The sequence below is a fragment of the Schistocerca americana genome, chromosome 5 (assembly GCF_021461395.2).
Source record: "Schistocerca americana isolate TAMUIC-IGC-003095 chromosome 5, iqSchAmer2.1, whole genome shotgun sequence".
Classification (NCBI taxonomy): domain Eukaryota; kingdom Metazoa; phylum Arthropoda; class Insecta; order Orthoptera; family Acrididae; genus Schistocerca; species Schistocerca americana.
The window spans coordinates 576,388,705-576,411,622 of NC_060123.1; the positions used below are offsets into that span (position 1 = coordinate 576,388,705).

At 38.4% G+C, this 22,918-nt stretch overlaps 1 protein-coding gene across 1 annotated transcript in view; it reads left to right on the forward strand.

The window, feature by feature from the left end:
- Positions 1-655: 655 nt before the first annotated feature.
- Positions 656-22,918, forward strand: part of LOC124615418 (histone H3-8-like) — a 44,420-nt gene continuing 22,157 nt past the window's right edge. The window contains exon 1 of the mRNA XM_047143290.1: positions 656-921. Within this exon, the coding sequence (XP_046999246.1) occupies positions 685-921 (237 nt within the window). The 5' untranslated portion in view covers positions 656-684. The remainder of the gene's footprint in view (positions 922-22,918) is intronic.

Genomic DNA, 22,918 nt, shown 5'->3' on the forward strand with positions numbered 1-22,918 from the left:
TCCAGATCCTGTAGTAGATTCAATTTCTTCCCCTTCTGAGTGAGGTGTAGTATCCTTGGGTTTTCTAGTGTGGAGAACTGCTGCTCGCTGTACTTCAGATGCTCACTAAATGCAAAATTTTGTTTAATCTGACTTTCCTTAGTTACCAAGTGATCCCTGAACCTGGTCTTGAACCTTCTGCCATTCTGGCCTATATATGATTTTCCACAATTGCTGCAGTCCAATTTATGTATGTCTGATCCTGTATACCTATCTCACTGGGGGCATTCATTGTGAATATAATTATATTGAAGTTTATTACTAGTAGTGTAAACAAGATGCAAATCCTGATTTTTAAACAGTTTAGCTAAAACATAAGAAATGCATTGCTGTAAACGAAGTGTACAGTCCTGCAATCTTTTTAAGCTGTATAAAGAAAAACTTCAGTAGTAGACCATAGAGGTCTTCCTGTCTCATGGTTTTCAAGGACCAGACTTGTGAGGATCTTGTTCGTGGGGAACCAGCAGTTTAGCAGTGATACAGTTGAAGGGCTCTGTAATTTTGGAAGACAGATCTAGGGAGCATTTACTCAGCAGCTGCAGAATAAAATTCCACTAGCAGAAATCTGATGATCATTATTTTTAGTTAGTTTATTGCATGTTACACATTTCATTTACTTGATCATATGTTTTCAGGCCTACGAAGATGGTAAGAAGGAAAAGTGAACCAAGTAGAGGTGGTTCATATGGCGCTAGCACCAGTTCACCACAGAGTACCCTTAGAAGAGGAGTAATAACACGTAGTCGGCACCAATACATTCCTCAAAGAGAAGTAGAGACACACAGCCAGCCCCACAGCGATCCTGAAAATGAAGTACAAACACCGGAAAAACGGTTCTCCAGAAGCAGCCTCTTGCTGCAGGGTCCAGAAAGTTCAACTCATGTAAGTATAACTTACGTTTTTGTTTTGTAAATTAGTTGTGTGTACGTTAAGGCTGCAACGTCAAGACTTGACTCTTCTTAGGAGTGCAACTTATATCATTCTCTGGGAAGAATGTGTGTTGGTAGACTATTAATTTTTAAAGCAAGCAGTAGACTCGTAATCTGATGCGGGTTGTGGACTTTAGTATCATTGGTGCTACTGAAATAACTTCTTAAATGAGCAATTTTTATAGTAAAGATTTTTGTGCTACCTACAACAGCTCTGTGCTATCAGATGCTGGTATGTTACAGGAAATCTAACAATTCAAAGAATATGCATGAAGTGTGAACTAAATCCCTTATTTGACATTGATAAATATTACTTTTCCCAATCCTCTGACATTGTAGCCTACTGAAACAAATGGATTTCTTTTGCTCTGTCCGTTATGCATTCATTTTCAGACACTTGAGAATGATCCAATAAAGGATGAACATGAACTATTTACTCAGGAAGTAATCTGGGCTAGGTCGTGGTCCATGATTAATGTGGTATTTTTGAAATTAGTTTACTTAAAGTTATGTACACTCAAGACATTGTATGAAGGTTTCTGTCCCTCACCCACTAAAACAAATGCATCCCCCCCCCCTTCCCACCACACACACACACACACACACACACACACACACACACACACACACACAAAACTTCACCGAAAGCATATGGCATGACCATCTTGGATATGGCACAACAATCTTATTGCTGTTGTCATATGGACCTATGCACGTCACACCATATGACTAGCACTATGAAAACTAAATGTGGTTTGTTTGGTGAACAGTTTCTTTGTACCTGGTGATTTGCAAAGTGAAAGGGGGGGACCAAGGAATGATTTCTAAGGAATAGTCAGTCACAGTTCACTTTGGTTGCAGTCTGTCTCATTCCCTGGAATAGTCATTCACCATTCACTATGGCCAGTCTTGTTCTTCATTATATTTCCTCCGTTCCTTGATACTGCCTCAGTTTCATTTGGCTAATCTCATTCTTTTTCCTCATTCCAGTTCCATTGCTTCTAGATCAGTATTGAGTTGTCGTCATTTTTTTCACTGTGTTCGTCTGTTATTGTTCTGTTTCAGACTGTGTTCAAAATGCTGACCTCTGATTTTATATGTATTCTATTCAGTGCCCATGGCCCGTTATTTATAACTTTTTATAATTATGTAACTCACATAAAATTAAGTTGTATGTCATACTTTTTTTTGTGGAACAAACAGAGAAATCTGTTAACACAATTTTTAAATTGTAGTGGAAGAAAGCTTACACAAAACTTGCGATTTTCACATTCCTCCCAAAAATAAAGTGTGGCACTTTGGGACCCTCTTATTTTCCAAGTTTGGCTGTTTATTTATTTATTATTTCCCTCTATTTTGGTTTCATTGCACAAAAAATGAGTTGTGAGTGATTTTGGCTCGGTAATAAAATGGAAAGAGCTACCGTATTTACTCGAATCTAAGCCGCCCTTTTTTTCCGGTTTTTTGTAATCCAAAAAACCACCTACGGCTTAGAATCGAGTGCAAAGCCAGCGAAAATTCGGAAAAAAGTTGGTGGGTGCCGCCACAACTTACTTCTGCCGTCGAATATATGTAGCGCTACACAGGCATGCTATGTACGCACAAAGATAAATACTGGCCCCAAAACCTGTGCGTCAGTAAATAAATTAAAAAAAAAAGGTGGAAGACGAGCTATTTTCTCCGCCCCGAGTTTCGACCACTGCATTTTCATACATTATCCAACGAAGTAAATACAAATTCTGCATGGTTCATCTTCGAACGTAGCAGCATTTCAATTAACTACGAAAATCCGACTGGAAAGAACGTTTGGGATGTTTGTCAGTATGGCCAACTCGTTCTGAATTTTTTCCTATCTGTGAGAAGAGATGGTTGCTATAATAGGAACTTTTATAAATTGTGAATTACATGCAGTGTTCTCGTCACCATAAGAATAATATGCAAATAAACATTTTGCCATGTATTGTTTCATGTTTGCTGCTATCTCATTTAAATCCGGTCTGCCTAATAAACTACGAAACTAGAGTGAGACAACAGCAAACACGGAAGAATATACATATCATGTCATGTTTATATTCGTAATATTCTTATGCTTAATAGTGATACAGTCAGAAATGAAGCACGGCAATTGACTTGATTTTTAAATCTAAGATGACTCTAAATTCTGTGTAGAATGTAATGTACTAAAGAGGCGCCTGCAAAGATTTTCAAACGGAGAACAATTTTCGCTAAACTCTCATTCAGAACATCTTCTATCATACGCAGTCTATTATTTGGTTCTTGTTGATCATTATCAAAGAAAGCAGCAGTGTAAGTAACAACAAATAGCAGTTTCTTGCCATTGTTTCGCTAATGAGACGATTCCTCTTTCTTTTTTTTTTTTTTTTTTTAAAAAAAAAAAAAAGAAAAGAAAAAAAAGAGGCGGTGGTAGCGCGCACAAAAGCATGCCATGCCGCGAGCGGCCACAGGCCGTGAACACGCATTTTCAGCTTAGAGTGACGTAAACACCTTTAACAAAGAAAACTGTGCTTATCAGATCAAAGAAAAATAAGCTATCAATTCAAACCAGATGAAGCACGTGGAAAAGGAAGGGTACCCATATAAATATGGATGGAGCGCCTGACGCATAGCAATGGCTACCTGGTAAAGCTTAACGGCTAACTTACGACTCGAACCAAACTACTGTGGCTGTATCGTCATTCATTCGACCTAAATTGTGTCTCATATTACAATGGACCAACTTTGTTTCGATTTGGAGATGCGGCCTATAATTTTTTTCTCCCCTTGAATTTCGAGTCTCAAATTTCAGGTGCGGCTTAGATTCGGGAAAATATTTTTTCCTTGATTTCGAGTCTCATTTTTCAGGTGCGGCTTAGATTCAATTGCGGCTTAGATTCGAGTAAATACGGTATTTGTCTCCCCATTTAAAGAATGTTAGAATTGCATAAAACAGTATTTATGGTGACACCTATCTCAGCCAGATAATTCAGGATTTTTTGTTTAGTAACTAGGTGTAGAACATAGACATACTCATTTTCATGCCGCTGTGAAGAATATAGCATAAGGGACTTGTCACTCAAATCAAACCAGTTTAAAGACACCATCATTTTATCGTTTCATTTATAATTACTGGGTTTCGATCAGATCCCATTTCAATCCTTTTATATTTTCATTTGTTGGTTGTGCTTCTCGATTCAGTGTAGTTTCCACGTATGATTCAGAGGATGAAGGCGACAGAACAAGGAACAGGAACCATGAATGATTTTTCAGTTTTTGTATAACTATGATCGGGATATCACTATCATGACTTCATACATGGCCAGGGTCACAGATTTACGAGGTTTATCTCATCGGTGCATTGCAATGAATCGTATGCTAATTGCTTGTTAAGGAAGTGGTTGTTTGTTCTCTTAGCTCCTAATTGAGAAGTAGAGCCCAATGCATTTTAATCACCTGATCCTTTCCTTGAAGTGTTCCAGTTAACTAAATCATTTGAAGCTGTTTCCACAACTAGTTGTGGTAGCTACCAAGTCTGGTAGTAGACGTCGTAACCAACAGTCAATAGGTGAACAAACTACACCTCCCTTTTCTCAGAGCCCAGTGTCTCATGGTATTTTTGTGCTGCATGCCTTTTTAAGGCAGGTACTCCTCCACTTTGTTTGATAGTGTTTCCAAACCTGATATTCAAAGCCACTGTTGACTTCCAGTGCAAGTGATAGACCTTATAGGTCTCGTGTCTGCCATGACATTATCAATGTGCCATAATGCATCTCATTTACATAAGTCATGTCCGGAATTACTATAATAAACACTTACGTAATCACTGTCCATGCAGTGATGCCATGTGTGTTGCCTCCAAAAAACCTGGACACCTATCTTCTTGATCTTGGTGATCAAGATAAATCTTGGGTGCCACATAAGGTATGTTATGTGTGTGTTGAAGATCTGAGAAAACAGTCGAAAAAGGAGAAAAAGCCTTTAGATTTGCTTTTCCTATGATATGGAGGGATCCAAGTAATCATGCAGATGATTGCTGCTTTTACAGTGTTGATATTACTGGTCATAATTTGAAAAACAGGAAGCTAATAAGCTTCCCTAACCTTCCGTCCGCCATCCAACTAGTAGGACATGGTGTAAATTTGTTGGTTCCTGAACCACCAGATGATTGAAATTCTGTTCCTTTCTGATGTACAATGTGAATTAGATGAACCAGATGATGATGAATTCCATTGTAATACAGAAAGTCTAGAGCCCAAATCGTTTCCTCAGACCGAGCTTAACGGTTTGGTTAGGGATCTGGGCTTAAAGAAAGAAAAAGCTGAATTGCTTGGCTCTAGATTAAAAGAAATGAACTTACTGGTAGTTGGAACCAGCATATACATGTATAGAAAGAGAGAGCAGCAATTTTCGAAGTTTTTTCTACAAGAAGGTGATTTAGTGTACTGCTCAGACATTTCCAGTCTGATGAATGAGTTTGGTGTTGAATACAAAAAGGAAGACTGGAGGCTGTTTATTGATTCATCCAAAACTGGTTTAAAGGCTGTTTTATTACACAATGGTAACATGTATGCATCTATCCCTGTTGGACATTCTGTACATGCAAAACAAAGCTACGAAAACCCAGAAATAGTGCTAAATAAAATAGGTTATTCTTCTCATGGTTGGATGATATGTGGCGATCTAAAATAACATGCATGCTCCTTGGTCAGCAAGGTGGCTTTACCAAATTTCCATGTTTCTTGTGTGAATGGGACAATAGGGCTAGGGATCAACACTGGTGCAGAAATAACTGGCCTGTGGGGGAGTCTTTAAAACCTGGTGAGAAGAACATTCTACGCAAAAACCTTGTAGATCCAAAAAACGTTGTCCTACCACCTCTATATATAAAGTTAGGCCTAATGAAACAGTTCGTAAAGGCTTTGCCTAAAGATGGACCCTGTTTTAAGTATCTCTGACAAAAGTTTCCACACCTTTCAGAAGGTAAACTAAAAGAAGGCGTCTTTGTAGGACCTGACATTAGGAAATTGATGTTTGATGTTAACTTTGAATCCACAATGACCTTAAATGAGAAAGAAGCATTGGTATCATTCAAGCAAGTCATTACAAACTTCTTAGGATATGAAAAAGACTCAGAATATGTTTCTATTATAGCTACAATGTTAAAGAAGTTTAAAACTTTAGGATGTTTAATGAGCCGGAAAACTCACTTTTTGAGCCATCACCTTGATTACTTCCTGGACAGTATGGAAGATGTTAGTGAGGATCAAGGAGAGCATTTTCACCAGGACATTAAAGTGATGGAAAAACACTACCAAGGTGGCTGGAACACCAACATGATGGGTACTGCTGTTGGTCACTTCACTGAGAAGTCCAGCAAGTGACTCCTCGTAGAAAAAGCTACACAAGATGCTTCAAAGAAAAAAGAGAAAGAAAATACAAACCAATTCCAGCTGACAAGTGAAACCTCTATTAACACATATCATTGTTTTAAGTGGCTTACTGTAAATACAAACCATGCTTATATTGTAACAAAGCGTTTCATTAATTTCCCCGTTTACCATATAGCATAGGATTTTTATACTATATGATAAAAAGCATATTGCTCAAAAACTATGGCTGATACAAAAAAACTAAGGTTAGATTCGGATTCAGCTTATAAAAATCTGTAAAGATCAGCTATCAAAGTAAAAACAAGTTTACAGAATGAGTTTAAAAAAAAGTTTTTCATAAAATTTTTTTCGATGGCCTGTGTTATCGTTGTAGGGAAGTTGGACAGGAGCAGACATGATTAGTGAACACACAAACGCAGTAAACAGTTTTACTTGTAGCTTTCTCCGAGTGTTGCAAAGAAACTCTACAAAAGAACAAACAACAAAACATCCAGCTATTACAAAAAGCAAAATACAGAGTGCCATGCAGTGTGAGGCTCCCGCAATTAATGCACTAGCGAATTGTCGGAGGCTGACTAAGACTGCAACTGAGACTGGGAAACGCAACTGCTTCAGGTCACCCTATATTGCAGCAGCAGAGGGCACTCATAGTTGGAGCTGTTGAAGGCATGACTCAGCGGGCGCACATCATTGGATCTGTTTGGTCCCCAAGTGACCACTATCAGCATGTTTTCATTGCCAAGTGTGAGATACCAATAAAGGATACCACAATAGGGAGGAGTAGGATGAGATATGCAGCAAGAAGGGGGTGGAAGGAATGCACACAGATTTGGGGAGCACAAGATAGACAAAGAGAGGTAGAAGTATAGAATGGAGGGAGAAATGTACAGAGAGAAGTGGAGTCAGAGGAGGAGATTGGCGGGGGGGGGGGGGGGGGGGGACACAGATGGCAGGAAGTGTGGGACTTCGTTGAAAAAATGGACAGGACTTTTGTACAGGTGGGAAGAAATAAGGAAGAGGGTGGGAGAGGAGATGGACAGTGACAGTGACAGTGGGAGGAGGAGATAGACAGTGAAAGTGAAACTGAGGGGGGAGGAGGAGATGGACAGTGAGAGTGAGTATGGGAGGAGGAGACAAAGGAAGGGAGAAGATTAAAATGAAACTGTTGATGGTGAAGAAATCAGAGTGGTGTGAGTTGTGTATAATGTGGATTGCTGGTAATTAAAATATTTGCTGACTTACAGAAACTGAAATTTTATGGCAAGAGTTTTGCAGCCACAATAACAATGTGAACCGTAAGAATTTAAAAAATAGGCCTCCACCAGCTTAGATGCAACTATCGCCAAAAAGAGAGAGAGAGAGAGAGAGAGAGAGAGAGAGAGAGAGAGAGAAGAAAAGAAAGAAAGACTGAACTGAGAGATTCAGACTTTTTCATTAATTTAGAGATGAAATGTTGTTTCCAAAAATGTTCATGAAATTTACATAACTTGTAGATCTTCACAAGCTGTGACATGGACACCCAAATATACAATAAATTTACTTTACTTTACGTCCATAGTCACAATTTTTGTCATCAGACTACTGGTTTCGGTCCATAATGACCATCTTCAGATCTGCAGTAGCAGATTGCCTACAGCCTAAAACAATACAATAGTCCATAATGAAAATTACAACTGACATACATGTACATTTGTGCACTTTAAGTATGAAGAGGCATACCTGTTTTATGAAAACGTGTCCTGATGTACTGCAGCCATAGCAGCATCATCAAATATGTATAAAACAATAGCATTTGCAAGAGTCATCCTGTCAGCAGCACTACTGTTCAAAACAAATTGCTGTACAGTAGCCAAAAGATGTTTGTGTTGCAAGTTCACCAGATGTCACCACTGTAGGCATACACACATTCTTCAATGATTAATTGAACAACTTAAAATAAAGGGGGATACAACCGGTAAAGACACAATGGGCTTCTAAGGTGGTTGTTCTTGTGGTTTTCAGTCCTGAGACTGGTTTGATGTAGCTCTCCATGCTACTCTATCCTGTGCGAGCTTCTTCATCTCCCAGTACCTACTGCAGCCTACATCCTTCTGAATCTGCTTAGTGTATTTATCCCTTGGTCTCCGTCTGCAATTTTTACCTTCCATGCTGCCCTCCAATACTAAATTGGGGATCCCTCGATGTCTCAGAACATGTCCTACCAACCGATCCCTTCTTCTAGTCAAGTTGTGCCACAAGCTCCTCTTCTCCCCAATTCTATTCAATACCTCCTCATTAGTTATGTGATCTACCCATCTAACTTCAGAATTCATCTGTGGCACCACATTTCGAAAGCTTCTATTCTCTTCTTGTCCAAATTATTTACCATCCATATTTCACTTCCATACATGGCTACACTCCATACAAATACTTTCAGAAACGACTTCCTGACACTTAAATCTATACTTGATGTTAACAAATTTTTCTTCTTCAGAAACACTTTCCTTGTCATTGCCAGTCTACATTTTATATCCTCTCTACTTCGACCATCATCAGTTATTTTGCTCCCCAAATAGCAAAACTCCTTTACTACTTCAAGTGTCTCATTTCCTAATCTAATTACCTCAGCATCACCCGACTTAATTTGACTACATTCCATTATTCTAGTTTTGCTTTTGTTGATGTTCATCTTATATCCTCCTTTCAAGACACTGTCCATTCCATTCAACTGCTCTTCCAAGTCCCTTGCTGTCTCTGACAGAATTACAATGTCATCAGCGAACCTCAAAGTTTTAATTTCTTCTCCATGGATTTTAATACCTGCGCCAAACTTTTCTTTTGTTTCTTTGATTGCTTGCTCAATATACAGATTGAATAACATCGGGGATAGGCTACAAACCTGTCTCACTCCCTTCCCAACCTCTGATTCCCTTTCATACCCCTCGACTCTTATAACTGCCATCTGGTTTCTGTACAAATTGTAAATAGCCTTTCGCTCCCTGTATTTTACCCCAGCCACCTTCAGAATTTGAAAGAGAGTATTCCAGTCAACATTGTCAAAAGCTTTCTCTAAGTCTACAAATGCTAGAAACGTAGGTTTACCTTTCCTTAATCATTCTTCTAAGAGAAGTCGTAGGGTCAGTATTGCCTCACATGTTCCAACATTTCTACGGAATTCAAACTGATCTTCCCCGAGGTCGGCTTCTATCAGTTTTTCCATTCGTCTGTAAAGAATTCGTGTTAGTATTTTGCAGCTGTGACTTATTAAACTGATAGTTCGGTAATTTTCACATCTGTCAACACCTGCTTTGTTTGGGATTGGAATTATTATATTCTTCTTGAAGTCTGAGGGTATGTCTCATACATCTCGCTCACCAGACGGTAGAGTTTTGTCAGGACTGGCTCTCCCAAGGCTGTCAGTAGTTCTAATGGAATGTTGTCTACTCTGGTTGCCTTGTTTCGACTCAGGTCTTTCAGTGCTCTGTCAAACTCTTCACGCAGTATCATATCTCCCATTTCATGTTCATCTACATCCTCTTCCATTTCCATAATATTATCCTCAAGTACATCACCCTTGTATAGACCCTCTATATACTCCTTCCACCTTTCTGCTTTCCCTTCTTTGCTTAGAACTGGGTTTCCATCTGAGCTCTTGATATTCATACAAGTGGTTCTCTTTTCTCCAAAGGTCTTTTTAATTTTCCTGTAGGCAGTATCTATCTTACCCCTGGTGAGATAAGCCTCTACATCCTTGCATTTGTCCTCTAGCCATCACTGCTTAGCCATTTTGCACTTCCTGTCGATATCATTTTTGACGTTTGTATTCCTTCTTGCCTGCTTCATTTACTGCGTTTTTATATTTTCTCCTTTCATCAATTAAATTCAATATTTCTTCTGTTACCCAAGGTTTCTACTAGCCCTCGTCTTTTTACCTATTTGATCCTCTGCTGCCTTCACTATTTCATCGCTCAATGCTACCCATTCTTCTTCTACTGTATTTCTTTCCCCCATTCCTGTGAGTTGTTCCCTTATGGTCTCCCTGAAACTCTGTACAACCTCTGGTTCTTTCAGTTTATCCAGGTCCCATCTCCTTAAATTCCCACCTTTTTGCAGTTTCTTCAGTTTTAATCTACAGTTCATAACCAATAGATTGTGGTCAGAGTTCACATCTGCCCCTGGAAATGTCTTACAATTTAAAACCTGGTTCCTAAATCTCTGTCTTACCATTATATAATCTATCTGATACCTTTTAGTATCTCCAGGGTTCTTCCATGTATACAACCTTCTTTCATGATTCTTGAACCAAATGTTAGCTATGATTAAGTTATGCTCTGCACAAAATTCTACCAGCCGGCTTCCTCTTTTATTTCTTATCCCCAATCCATATTCACCTACTATGTTTCCTTCTCTCCGTTTTCCTACTCTCGAATTCCAGTCACCCATGACTATTAAATTTTCGTCTCCCTTCACTACCTAAATAATTTCTTTTATCTCATCATACATTTCATCAATTTCTTCATCATCTGCAGAGCTAGTTGGCATATAAACTTGTACTACTGTAGTAGGCGTGGGCTTCGTGTCTATCTTGGCCACAATAATGTGTTCACTATGCTGTTTGTAGTAGCTTACCCGTACTCCTATTTTTTAATTCATTATTAAACCTACTCCTGCTTCTAAGGTATAAGAGGCATTACAGTAATAAAAAGCAATGAAATAAAACACGACCGAAGTTAAATTTGTCAAAAAGAGGAAATGCTCAAGTGCCGATATTATAGATAATGACTTAATTAAAAAACAGCTTTCAAAGTGCACAGAATAATATAGAAAACTATAAAACAAGTATCTAAATAAGCCACAATGAAAGAAAGCAGACTGCCGCACATAATCAGCGCTCACTGTTAGCGCTAACACCAGAATTCTGCATAGGCGAGCAGTGGTTAGTTGGAACGTGACCGCCAGAGGGCACCTCATACTCTGTGGCATGCCGCTGCAAGAAAAGAATGATAAAACTCCATACCAGTGCACGAATAAGATTATCTAGTTAATGAAGTATATTATATAAACAGCGAAGGAACTAGAAATCACTAGCATCCGCACAGCATAAGACAATGAAGTAAATATGTAAGGCATTCTATACTAGGTGAAACTATCAACGAACTAGTAACAAGAGGCTTTCAGTGATTAAAGTAAAACATTGTCAAACAAAACAAAGTAGGCATTGGGCACGAAATCACTGCCAACAAAGTAGGCATTCGGCACGAAATCACTGCCAGTTAAGCAGCTTTGTTGGTTCTTTCTTTTTTTTATTTATAAATTTCAAGCACCTCTAACAAATTAAGATCAAGGCATTTTCCACCCTTTGGAGAATACCCATACTATTCTCAATGTTCCCTATAGATTGACCAGTTTCAGACAAAAGCAGACACAACGAAGTTTCGTTCCGTGGCTGTGCATGTTTTTTAGCGCACTGTAAGTGCACGTGACATCATTTAAAAAAAAGCCGTTAGCTACCGCAGTCTGTTTTAAAATGCTGAGTTCTTTATGGACGAGGGTGAGTCAAATGAAAACCTTAAATTTGTAATAACAAATGGAAATTTTGCACCGTTATCCTGTAAATTGGTAAGCGTGCTACAAACAGCGTGAAGAATGGCCTGTAGGTGGCAGCATAGTGCAGATGCACACATACCGTCGCAGTGTCAGTATAATGATGGCCACCCCACTTGCGACTTGCACCAGGAAAGAACAGCGTTCTGTTATTCGGATTTTGCGTAGTGAAGGTGTGAAATCTATTGAAATTCATCGACGAATGAAGGTTCAGTACGGTGATGCATATTTGTCACAGCAGCAAGTCTACGAATGGAGTAGGAAGTTCGCAAATGGTGTGACTTCAGTGGAAGATGCTCCTCGTCCAGGTCAGGCACAACGAGTTGTGACTCCACAGAACATTGCAACAGTTGAAGCCATAGTGAAGGAAAACTGCCGAGTGACACTGAATGACATTGCAACATGTTTACAGATTAGTCATGGGTCAACACACCACATTGTGCATGATGTGCTCCAGTTTCACAAAGTGTCTGCAAGATGGTTGCCATGGCAGCTGACTCCTGAAATGAGAGAACAACTTGTTGATGCTTGTGAAGAACTTCCTTGGCACTTTGAACAAGAAGGTGATGGCTTCCTTGCAAGAATCGTTACTGGGGACGAAACCTGGGTTCATTTCCACCAACTGGAAACGAAGAGAGTGAGCAAGAAATGGCGCCATTCCTCATCACCAAAACCAAAGAAGTTTCGAACAGAACTATCAGCAGGGAAGGTTATGCTGACTCTCTTGTGGTACGAAAAAGGCATCATTTTGGAGCATTACATGCCTAGCTCTAAAGAAGAGAAACTTGTTAACATCGAGTATAGATTTAAGTGTCAGGAAGCCGTTTCTGAAAGTATTTGTATGGAGTGTAGCCATGTATGGAAGTGAAACATGGACGATAAATAGTTTGGACAAGAAGAGAATAGAAGCTTTTGAAATGTGGTGCTACAGAAGAATGCTGAAGATTAGATGGGTAGATCACGTAACTAATGAGGAGGTATTGAACAGAATTGGGGAGAAGAGGAGTTTGTGGTACAACTTGACAAGAAGAAGGGACCGGTTGGTAGGACATGTTCTGAGGCATCAAGGGATCACAAATTTAGCATTGTAGGGCAGCGTGGAGGGTATAAATCGTAGAGGGAGACCGAGAGATGAATACATTAAGCAGATTCAGAAGGATATAGGGTGCAGTAGGTACTGGGAGATGAAGAAGCTTGCACAGGATAGAGTAGTATGGAGAGCTGCATCAAACTAGTCTCAGGACTGAAGACGACGACAACAACAACAACATGCCTAGAGGGACCACTGTGACCAGTGCATCACACACAGATCTAAAAAATCATCTGCAGCCTGCAATCAAATCAAAACGACAAGGATTGCTGTCAGCAGGTGTCCTTTTGCAACATGACAGTGCAAGGCCCCACACTGCCCGTACAACAGTTGCAGCAATCACAGACCTGCATTTTGAGTGTCTTCCTCATCTACCATACTCACCAGACCTTGCCCAAAGTGATTTCCGTATGTTTGGACCAGTCAAAGACGCAATGGGAGGAAAAAAGTTGCGTTCTGATGAGATACGCCACGCGGTGCATGAGTGGTTGCGTGGACTACCAAAAGAATTTTTTTCTAAAGGAATTTATGCACTTTGTATGCGCTGGATTACTTGCATTGAGAGTGGGGGAGATTATGTTGAAAAGTGATACAGCTTTGTACCACTTCTGCACAATAAATAATATTTAAAAAAATATTTAAGGTTTTCATTTGACTCACTCTTGTATTTCACATTTGTCCTAGGCGAAGGAGCCGGTGAATCATGGAGGTGAAGAAGGCCTTTTGGTATCTGGGAGGGTGGCATGAGCTGTCATTGATGATACTATCTGTACAAGTAGTTTTCTAAAAATCGAAAACTTACATGTGTTGTCAACTTTCCTAATAGTAAGGTCAAGGTAGTTAATGGAGTCCTCTTTTTAACTTCAGTAGTAAAATTATTTTTGGGCACATGCGTTGACCTCACTGATGTCACCTTCTATCAGTAATAAAAGTCATCATCATACCGTTTATAATAAATCGTTTTATCTTTTAGCTGTGGAAACTTGGCAAAAAAATTTACATTCTTCTGCTAGAGTACCAGCTAGACTATTACCCATCCCAAGCGCATCTCTTTGATTATATATTATGTCATTGAAGGTAAAAAAATTGTAAGCTAAGACAAGTTGTAGAAATTCACAACTCTGCATCTTGTTATAGGATAGGAGAGTACATCTAATATTGTCAGTAGTCTCTTTTACTAGGACATCACTGTAGAGTGTTTTTACATCCAAGAGGCTAATGTTTCATTATTTGGTGTATATTGATTGCATTTGCTAACTCCAAACTATTTTTTACCTCAAATAATTATTGAACATGTAAACCGGTTTAAGTTTATTATTAAGAAACTTATTTAATTTATAACATGGTGATGATATATTGTTCACAATTGGACAAACTGGATTTCCATCTTTGTGAATCTTAACTTTAGATCTAAACTGGAGAAGTTTGACATTCATAATTTCAAGTGACCTCTTTTCGTATTCATTAAGAAGAAAGTGGGAGCTGTCAGTCTTTCTCTGGAAACTGGTCTGAAACTTCTCTGTTGGGTCTTAGTGAATCTTTGTAATATCGTTTAATGCAAAAAGAAAAATACATTTTCCTAATGTAGTCATCTTCATATATAAGAACTGTCGTGTTCCCCTTGTTAGGTCGAGTGATCATCGCTTTCTCCTTCTCTAACATGGTATTGAGACCCTTGAAAATACCACTCTCGTGATTCAAAAAATTGAACCATTTTGAACAGACAAAGCATTATTGACCTTAAAAGCTGTGTCTGCAATTTCTAATTTCGTCATCCCAGCCAGTTAGAATGCCATTTTAGTTTAAACTATTACGCGTTTAATATTTGCCTAACATGTGGAGTGATATGTTGTAAGCCTTTAGTCATGTTCTGTATCATTGCTTTTTATTACTGTAATGCCTCTTATACCTTATAAGCCCGTTACAGACTTTGCCAGTTATAACCCCCTTTATTTTAAGATGTTCAATTAATCATCGAAGAATAAGTGTATGCCTACAGTAGCGACATCTGGTGAACTTGCAACACAATCATCTTGTGGCTATTCTACAGCAGTTTGTTTTGAACAGTAGTGCTGCTGACAAGATAATTCTTGCATGTGCTGTTATTTATACATGGGTCATTCCATATCAAATCACCCAATAAAAAATAAATTTTACACCCACCTCCTTAGATTTTCATGAAATTTGGCTCAAATGGGTCTAATACCATCCTGACAACACCTGTAATTTTTTTTGCTGTATCTCTTATAGTTTTTTTTATAAATTTTTAAAGTTTTTATGTTTAGCGTTTTCCGAACCTTTGGAAATGGTAAATTTAATTTTTATTCAAAACTTTAAAATTGCTTATCTTAAAAACTCTTTTAGATAACATCATGAATTTTTGCAGCAAGTTTATTTATTATACATATTTGAAGATAAAAATGATACTATTAAAATATATTAATATTTTCTATGAAAAAAAATATATATTTTTTTTCTTTTTTTAACAGATGTTTTGTTTTATAAGAATTGCAATATCTAGAGTCTCAGACCTGATAGAATGCTCAAATTTGTTTTAATTTACTCTTAAACATATAGGCTACTTGATAAAACAAAAATAATGATGGCTTTTTAACATGTTATTAATTATAGTAGATTACATTAGAATTATGTACAAAGATAGTGGTCTTACAACACTTATGTATAACCCAACTGATTGCTTGAAACATTGAATTTTTTGAGTAATTTTGTCTTTTTAATAAACATTAATGCTGATTCAAACTGTTTTTCCACTTCATCCAAGAGCTTTCAGTTCTTTTGATACAGTCTTTTTTGAAGTAATACATTCTTCCAGTGCTGCTTGATTGAGGTGTTTCTACTACACAGACTACGTGCTCTAAAGGCACTATGCAAGAATCTTCTCTTTCAGGCCAATAAAATGATGCAGCTGGTCCTGAAGGATGTAGAAATAGAATTTCTGCATCTTCTTCATCATTGAATATTGTTTTTACCTGTCCAAAGTACCAGTTACCATCATGATTTCCATGGTTCAACACAAACCCAATCAGAAGAAGAATGGAAAGAAAAGACTAAGGAGGGTTTTACACTATCTGTAGTCTTTCTAATTTCAAGGTTGTTTGTTGGAAGTGGTTTGCAGTTATGAAAACTTCTTGTTCCAGGAATGGTTCGGGTTGCTGAAAAAACATTTCTCTAGTTTAAACCATAGCAAATCAGCTTCTTTTTTGTCAATAAAGTGAAAATGAATGTTTTCAATATTTTTTTCACAAAACTTGTACACATCGATTGCTGTCATTATTTGTTCTTCATCTGAAAGCTGTAGACTGGCTTCCCTTAAAATTTTTTTAATAGTTCCTCCTAGGCCATCACAAATTGACTTCCCATGACTTGTTGCAAAAAAGAGTGTTGGGGCTTCAAATTAAAGTCTCTCAAGTGTTCAGTCAAATTTTTAAAACTGTTTCTATTTTTGTACTGCCCAGCACAACCATCTGTAAAGTAGTGAACTGAGTCAATGTCAGTATGATGTAATGACAGCCACTTTGTAATTTCTTTTTGTACAAAGTTAACAAAACCAGTGTCATGTTCTTGGTCATCACTAATAAAACAGTGGTTGGAAACAAAAACATTGTTTTCCTCATTTCCTAGGAAAACTCCAACTGGGTGTAGAGTACAACCACCTCTATTACAGTGGTAACTTTGGATCTCATTTTGTATAACAAAGGAATAATTTTCACTGAAATCCATCACAATAATTGCTGTTTTGGGTGGTGGGTCTTCTTTCAATCTTTTAAAGGCTGCTGATTGAGATTTTGCTATAAATGAGTGCGGGATGAGCTTTTTCAATGACCTAACCAATAAAGAAATGTAGTCTTCAATACTGATAGACTGTTTGATCATTTCTGCCCTGTCTGTGTTAACCCACTGACTGATTACAATTTCTTCTTCTAAATCATAATCTTCACTTAGTTTTTCAGTTAAGTACTCAGTTAGTGCAGCATTTGCAGGACAGCTGTCGCAATGATGTAGCATGCAGTTTTGGTTTTCCGTGTTGCACACAAGCATCTTAATTAGGTCTTTATAAGATTCTTCAATTTTCACAGCATCCAATAATAGTTTAACATTCTGGTGGATACTGCATACACATACAGTGTGTGTGCCTGCAGCACCAGCAAGGATACACCATTTAGGTCTCAAGAAACTAAATTTTGAAAATCCTACTTCTACCTCGGGATTATCCCATTTGAAAGAATAATTGAGTTCTCTCAAGTTACACAAAATGAGTCTTTTTTTGCATGTACACATTTTTTTGAACACTTACTTTGTCTTTTGTTCCAGGTAGCACTCTGGAACTTACATCCTTTTCATAAAAATCTGTTACAAGTCATACTGTATTTTCAGAAAGAGTTTTACCTTTTTTTGGACCAGGAGTTTCCAAAATACCCTTTTCAGATTTTAGCTTTCTAGCTTGTCGCACCATGTACTCACTTGCATTAAATTCTTTCATCACTTTATTTCGACTCCAAGAATCTGGAGCCAAGGTCAGAATCTGGATTTTTCTAGACCTCCAACAGATGACATCTTCTCTTTCATAAGAGAAATCATTACATCAAAATCCTTTGCTTTTTCAACCACACTTGTATCTTCTTCATCATCATCAGAACTTGGTGCATCATATTTTAATGCTTTTGAAACCGTCTTTTTTGCAGTCTTTTCAATACTACTAACCTTCCTTTTAAAATAAGACCCTTTACTTTGTTCTGACAAGCCATGAAACTTTATCGGTGTTAAACCTAAATTATCAAGAGCAATGTTTGTTTGTACGAGGGATTCATTTCTGGATTCCAATGATTCTAATTCAACCATTACTTCATCATCTGTTTCACTTTCATTGACTTCAACTCTTAATTTTTCCTCACAAAAGTTACAGCATGTTGAGCAAAGCTTTTGTCCAGGTTTTATGCTACTATTTTTTGTCAGTAATTGTTTAGAAAGATCCAAGCCTACACTTCTCAACGACTTTTGATGGGCTTTTTGTGTTTTTTTAGTGGGTCTACACATGTTGTTTGATCTTTTCAAAAACATTTAAAAAGTAGTAGCTGTGGTGTGAACATATATTCTTAAATTCACACAGATTAATTCCAGATCGTAAGTGGATCAAATTTTTTTTCTTCCTCACTCAATTCAGGCACCGGTTGTAACTTTTTTGAAGGTGTGTAGGTTGTTTGGAAACAGTCAGATTTTTTAAATAACCCTACGCTACAGGTTTGAATATCTGACATACTGATTTCACTTTTGGTCTGATTACTGTTCTGGTTACTTTTATAGGATATTGGAAAAGAATCTCTGTAAACTAAGTAACAGTACTTACTGAAAGTTCGAATAAACTTAATAAAATATTATCCAAGCACTATTTAACACTAATAATTTTTTACTTCAAAACACAGGAATAACAAAACAAAATCCAAGCATACATTGTTACTCCAAGAAGACAAAAACTTATTTTTGGTGTCTAAGACACTTGGTACTTTTTATTTTAAAAATATAATTAATATTATTTAAAAAATTAGATAACTATTGAACAGGTTAAAAAGCCAACATAATTTTTCTTTTATCTAATAGCCTATACAGTTAAGAGTATTTTAAAACAAATTTGAGCTTTCTATCAGGTCTGAGACTCTAGATATTGCAGTTTTTGTAAAACTAAACAAAAAAAAAAACATAACTACTTGTAATTTTTTTTCATTTGGAAGATTTTTATATATCTTTATGGTAATTTTTTTAACATTTAGATATAATACACAAACTTATTCCAAAATTTCATACTGATATCTTGAGTATTCTTTAACATACAAATTTTTTTAGTTGTGAGGACACGTTTAAGTTACGATTTCCGACTGCTGAAACAACGCCAAATCTAAAACCTTTAAAAATTTATAAAAGAAAAACTATAAGAGATAGAGCAAAAAATTTTACAAGTGCTTTCAGGATGATAAAAGAAGTAATTGTACCAAGTTTCATCAAAATCTGACATGGTTGGTGTCAAGGCCTGAGTGACTTGACATGGAATGACCTGCATATTTGATGATGCTGGTACTAATTTTGTGTTTAACATTTGACAATGCCACTATGGCTGCAGTATGTTAAGACATGTTTCCATAAAACAGATATGCCTGTTCATACTTAAAGTGCACAAATATACCTGTATGTCAGTAGTACTTTTCATTATGGGCTATTGTATTTCTTTAAGCTGCTAGTGTATTTATGTTTTCCCATATTTTGCTGCAGATCTGAAAATGGTCATTAAAGACCGAAACTTGTAATCTGATGAAAAAAAAATTGTGACCATAGACATAAAGTAACGGAAATTTACTTTGTAAAAGTCTTCATTCTTGAGAGGTTAGCTTCACTGCAAATACTCCCGAGCTCTTCTTCTTTGTTTCTGTACAAATCTCACTATGTAATGTGCGAAATAAATTCCAGGTATAAATTTTCCACGAAATTGCTTTATTTGCACACGAGATGTTTGGTGGTGAAAATATGTAAAGTAATTTCTCTATGCTGTGCTGTTGATGGTTGGTAACAAACTGCTCTCCTCCTCTGCGCTAATCACTGGTATTTCAATGATTTACAACAATCACTGACACTGAGAATTTACAAGAAATGACAAAAATGTGTAACAAAACTAATTCACGCACATCAAAAAATAACAAAAATAATGCTTTGCAATTTTGTGTGGATGCAGACATAATTTCACTAAGAATTCTGAAGTAACTTCAAAGTTTCCGGAAAATGACAATACATATTGCATTTTAGTTAATGACAGTTGAAAGAACGAAAAATATTCCTACCGTGTGTAGGCATTCCAAATATTGTGCTTATCAAAATAGTAAATCGGCTTTGTACATCTCCATCAACACCTTGAAATAAAACAGTTCCTTGGGCAGCCTTTGTCACCCCCCTGAGAGACTACATTTTTTCTATGCTTAATTAATTGTTTAATGTACAATGCTAGACCTGTCAAAGACCTACTCTTCTTCTCCCTACTCCTGCACTTCTTTGCTGCCAAATCTTCAACCAAAATCACCCTAATTCCAAGATTGAACCCTGTCTCTTCCAGTTCATACCATCATCCAACCATGATCCTCCCCAACCTACCACCTAACCACCTACTCATCACCTGTAGGAATTTCTTACCTCCAACTTCACCTCACCATCCTTCCCCACATCCCTTCCTCAGGACACCAACCTTGTAATAGAAGAAAGAAAAGCCATAAACAACATCAAAACAGATGCTGACCTAATCATTGTACCTGCAGACAAAGTTTCCATCACTGTTGTCATGAATCACATTGACTAGCTGGCAGAAGACCTCCGCCAATTATCTGATTATTCCCAGACGTCCAACACGAAACTCCAGTCCCTTCTTAAAGCCTTAGGTCCTTCCCAGAACATTTCCCCCAAGTCCATTTCCCTCCTCACCCCTATGACACCCCTGCATGCCCACTTTGTTTCCCAAAATCCACAAACACAATAATCCTGTACACCCCATTGCGGCTGGTTATTGTGCTGCAAATGAAAGAATTTTTGCCCTCGTTTACCAACAGCCACAATCAGTTGCTCGTAATTTAGCCTCCCACGTCATCGACACAATCACTTCCTTCACTGAATCCACCATCCCCACTTCTTTACCTCCCGGGTCTTTACTTGTCACTGTTGACACCACCTTCCTATACACCAACATCCCTCATTCCCACGGTCTTACCGCTATTGAACACTACCTTTCCTAATGTCCTTTAGACTCCAAACCCACAACCTCATTTCTTATGCGCCTTACTAACTTTATCCTAATGCAACAAGACTTCTCATTTGAAGGGAAGGTATATAAACAAATTGGTGGCACAGACATGGGCACTTGCATGGCACCCTCCTATGCCAACCATCAGAGGAGTCCTTCCTAGCCTCCCAGAACATCAAACCATAATCTGCTTTAGGTTCATTGATGATATCTTCATGATCTGGACTCTAGGCCAAGACACCCTATCTTTGTTCCTTCACAACCTCAACAACTTCTCTCCCATCCGCTTCACTTCTCTCCTCAACCCGGCCTAGATGCTGACCACCTCCTCTCTGATGGCTTTGTCTGCACCTCTGTTCATATTAAACCTACTAATCATCAACAGCACTTGCATTTTGACAGCTGCCATCTCTTTCACAACAAAAAAAAATCCCTCTCATACAGCCTGGCCACCCGAAGATAGCATATCTGTAGTGACAAAGTCTCCTTTATTCAGTGTGCTGTGGGTCTCACCAAGGACTTCACAGACAGCCACTATCCCCCAGACGTAGTCTGCAAACAGATCTCTTGTACCATTTCTCATCACACCCCCAGTCCACCCACCACCCCCAGGAACCAGCCACAAAAGAGCGTCGGAGTGTCCCATTCATCACCCGGTACCACCCCAGACTGGAACAGCTGAACCACATCCTTCGCCAAGGCTTGGATTACCTAGTATCATGCCCTGATATGAGGGACATCCTACCAGAGATACTTCCCAACCCTCCTAAAACGGTGTTCGTCACCCACCCAACCTTCTAGTCCTTCCCTGCGTCACTCCCAATCCCAACCCCGTGCCACAAGAACCATATCCCTGTGGAAGACACAGATGCAGAACCTGCCCAATCCACTAACCCAGCACTTCCTATTCCAGTCCTGTCACAGGTTTATCTTACCTCACCAGGGGCCAGGCCACCTGTGAAAGCAGCCATGTCATTTGCCAGCTCTGCTGCAATAATTGCACAGCATTTTATGTTATGATTACCAACCGTCAACCAGGATGAACGGTACTAACCAACTGTCCACCAGGATGAGCTGCCACCAGCAAACTGGCCAGGAGCAAAGTAGACCACCCTTAGCAACAACATGCAGCTGAACATCAGACACTTGATTTTAATGGCTACTGTGCCATCTGGATCCTTCCCTCCACCATCAGCTTTTCTGAACTACTCTGATGTGAGTTATCCTTACTACACATACTCCTCCGCCGTAATTATTCTGGGCTCGACCTGTGGTAACGTACTGTGCCCACACCTGCCACCCAACATTTTCCGGCCCCTTTGTCTTATTGTCTCCTCACCATTCTCATCTCCCACCCTATTTATTTTCAGCCCTCTGACAATGCATCCGCCCGTCGTTCCCTGCTCGTCTCCTTTTTTGTGCCATTTTTTCGCACTTCCCTGCGCCACAACCTCCTGATGCTGCACCAGTTGGCTGTCTAGTCCCTGCACACACCACCACACAACACTCGTCTCTCTCTCTCTCTCCATCCAAACATTGCTATCCCTTCCCCTTCCCTGCTACCTCCAGATTGCTGCTTGCATCCCATGTGATAGTTGCATTCTGGCCTGAGATGCTGGATTTGGCAATCTCGTGTGTGTGTGTGTGTGTGTGTGTGTGTGTGTGTGTGTGTGTGTGTTTTCCTAAATTGTTGATATACCTACCTGGAGTTTCCATTATTTAATTTCTATAGTTGCTCGTAACACTGTCACTTGAGCCTCATACCACAAAATGGAAAACAGTCATCTGATAAACAAATATATCTGGCCTATATTTTGATATTGCAATTACAAACACAGCTCCCCTTAAGAGAAATCAGATATTGTTAAGTATCAATTATTCTGGCCTGATGCAACCAAAAGCATTGTGTCAGTCATGTGCGAATACAATGCTAAGAGTAGCATAAATAAATTATTTAAAAAAATCTTTGTTTTGTTCGGTGGCAAATTCTGTAATTTCTGTGCTACTTGAGCCATTATCATGTTGCAGTCACTGCTTGCACCTCCTCTGACCATGTGCTACATCTCCTCATGGGTGAAATACTGTTTGGTGGTTTCTT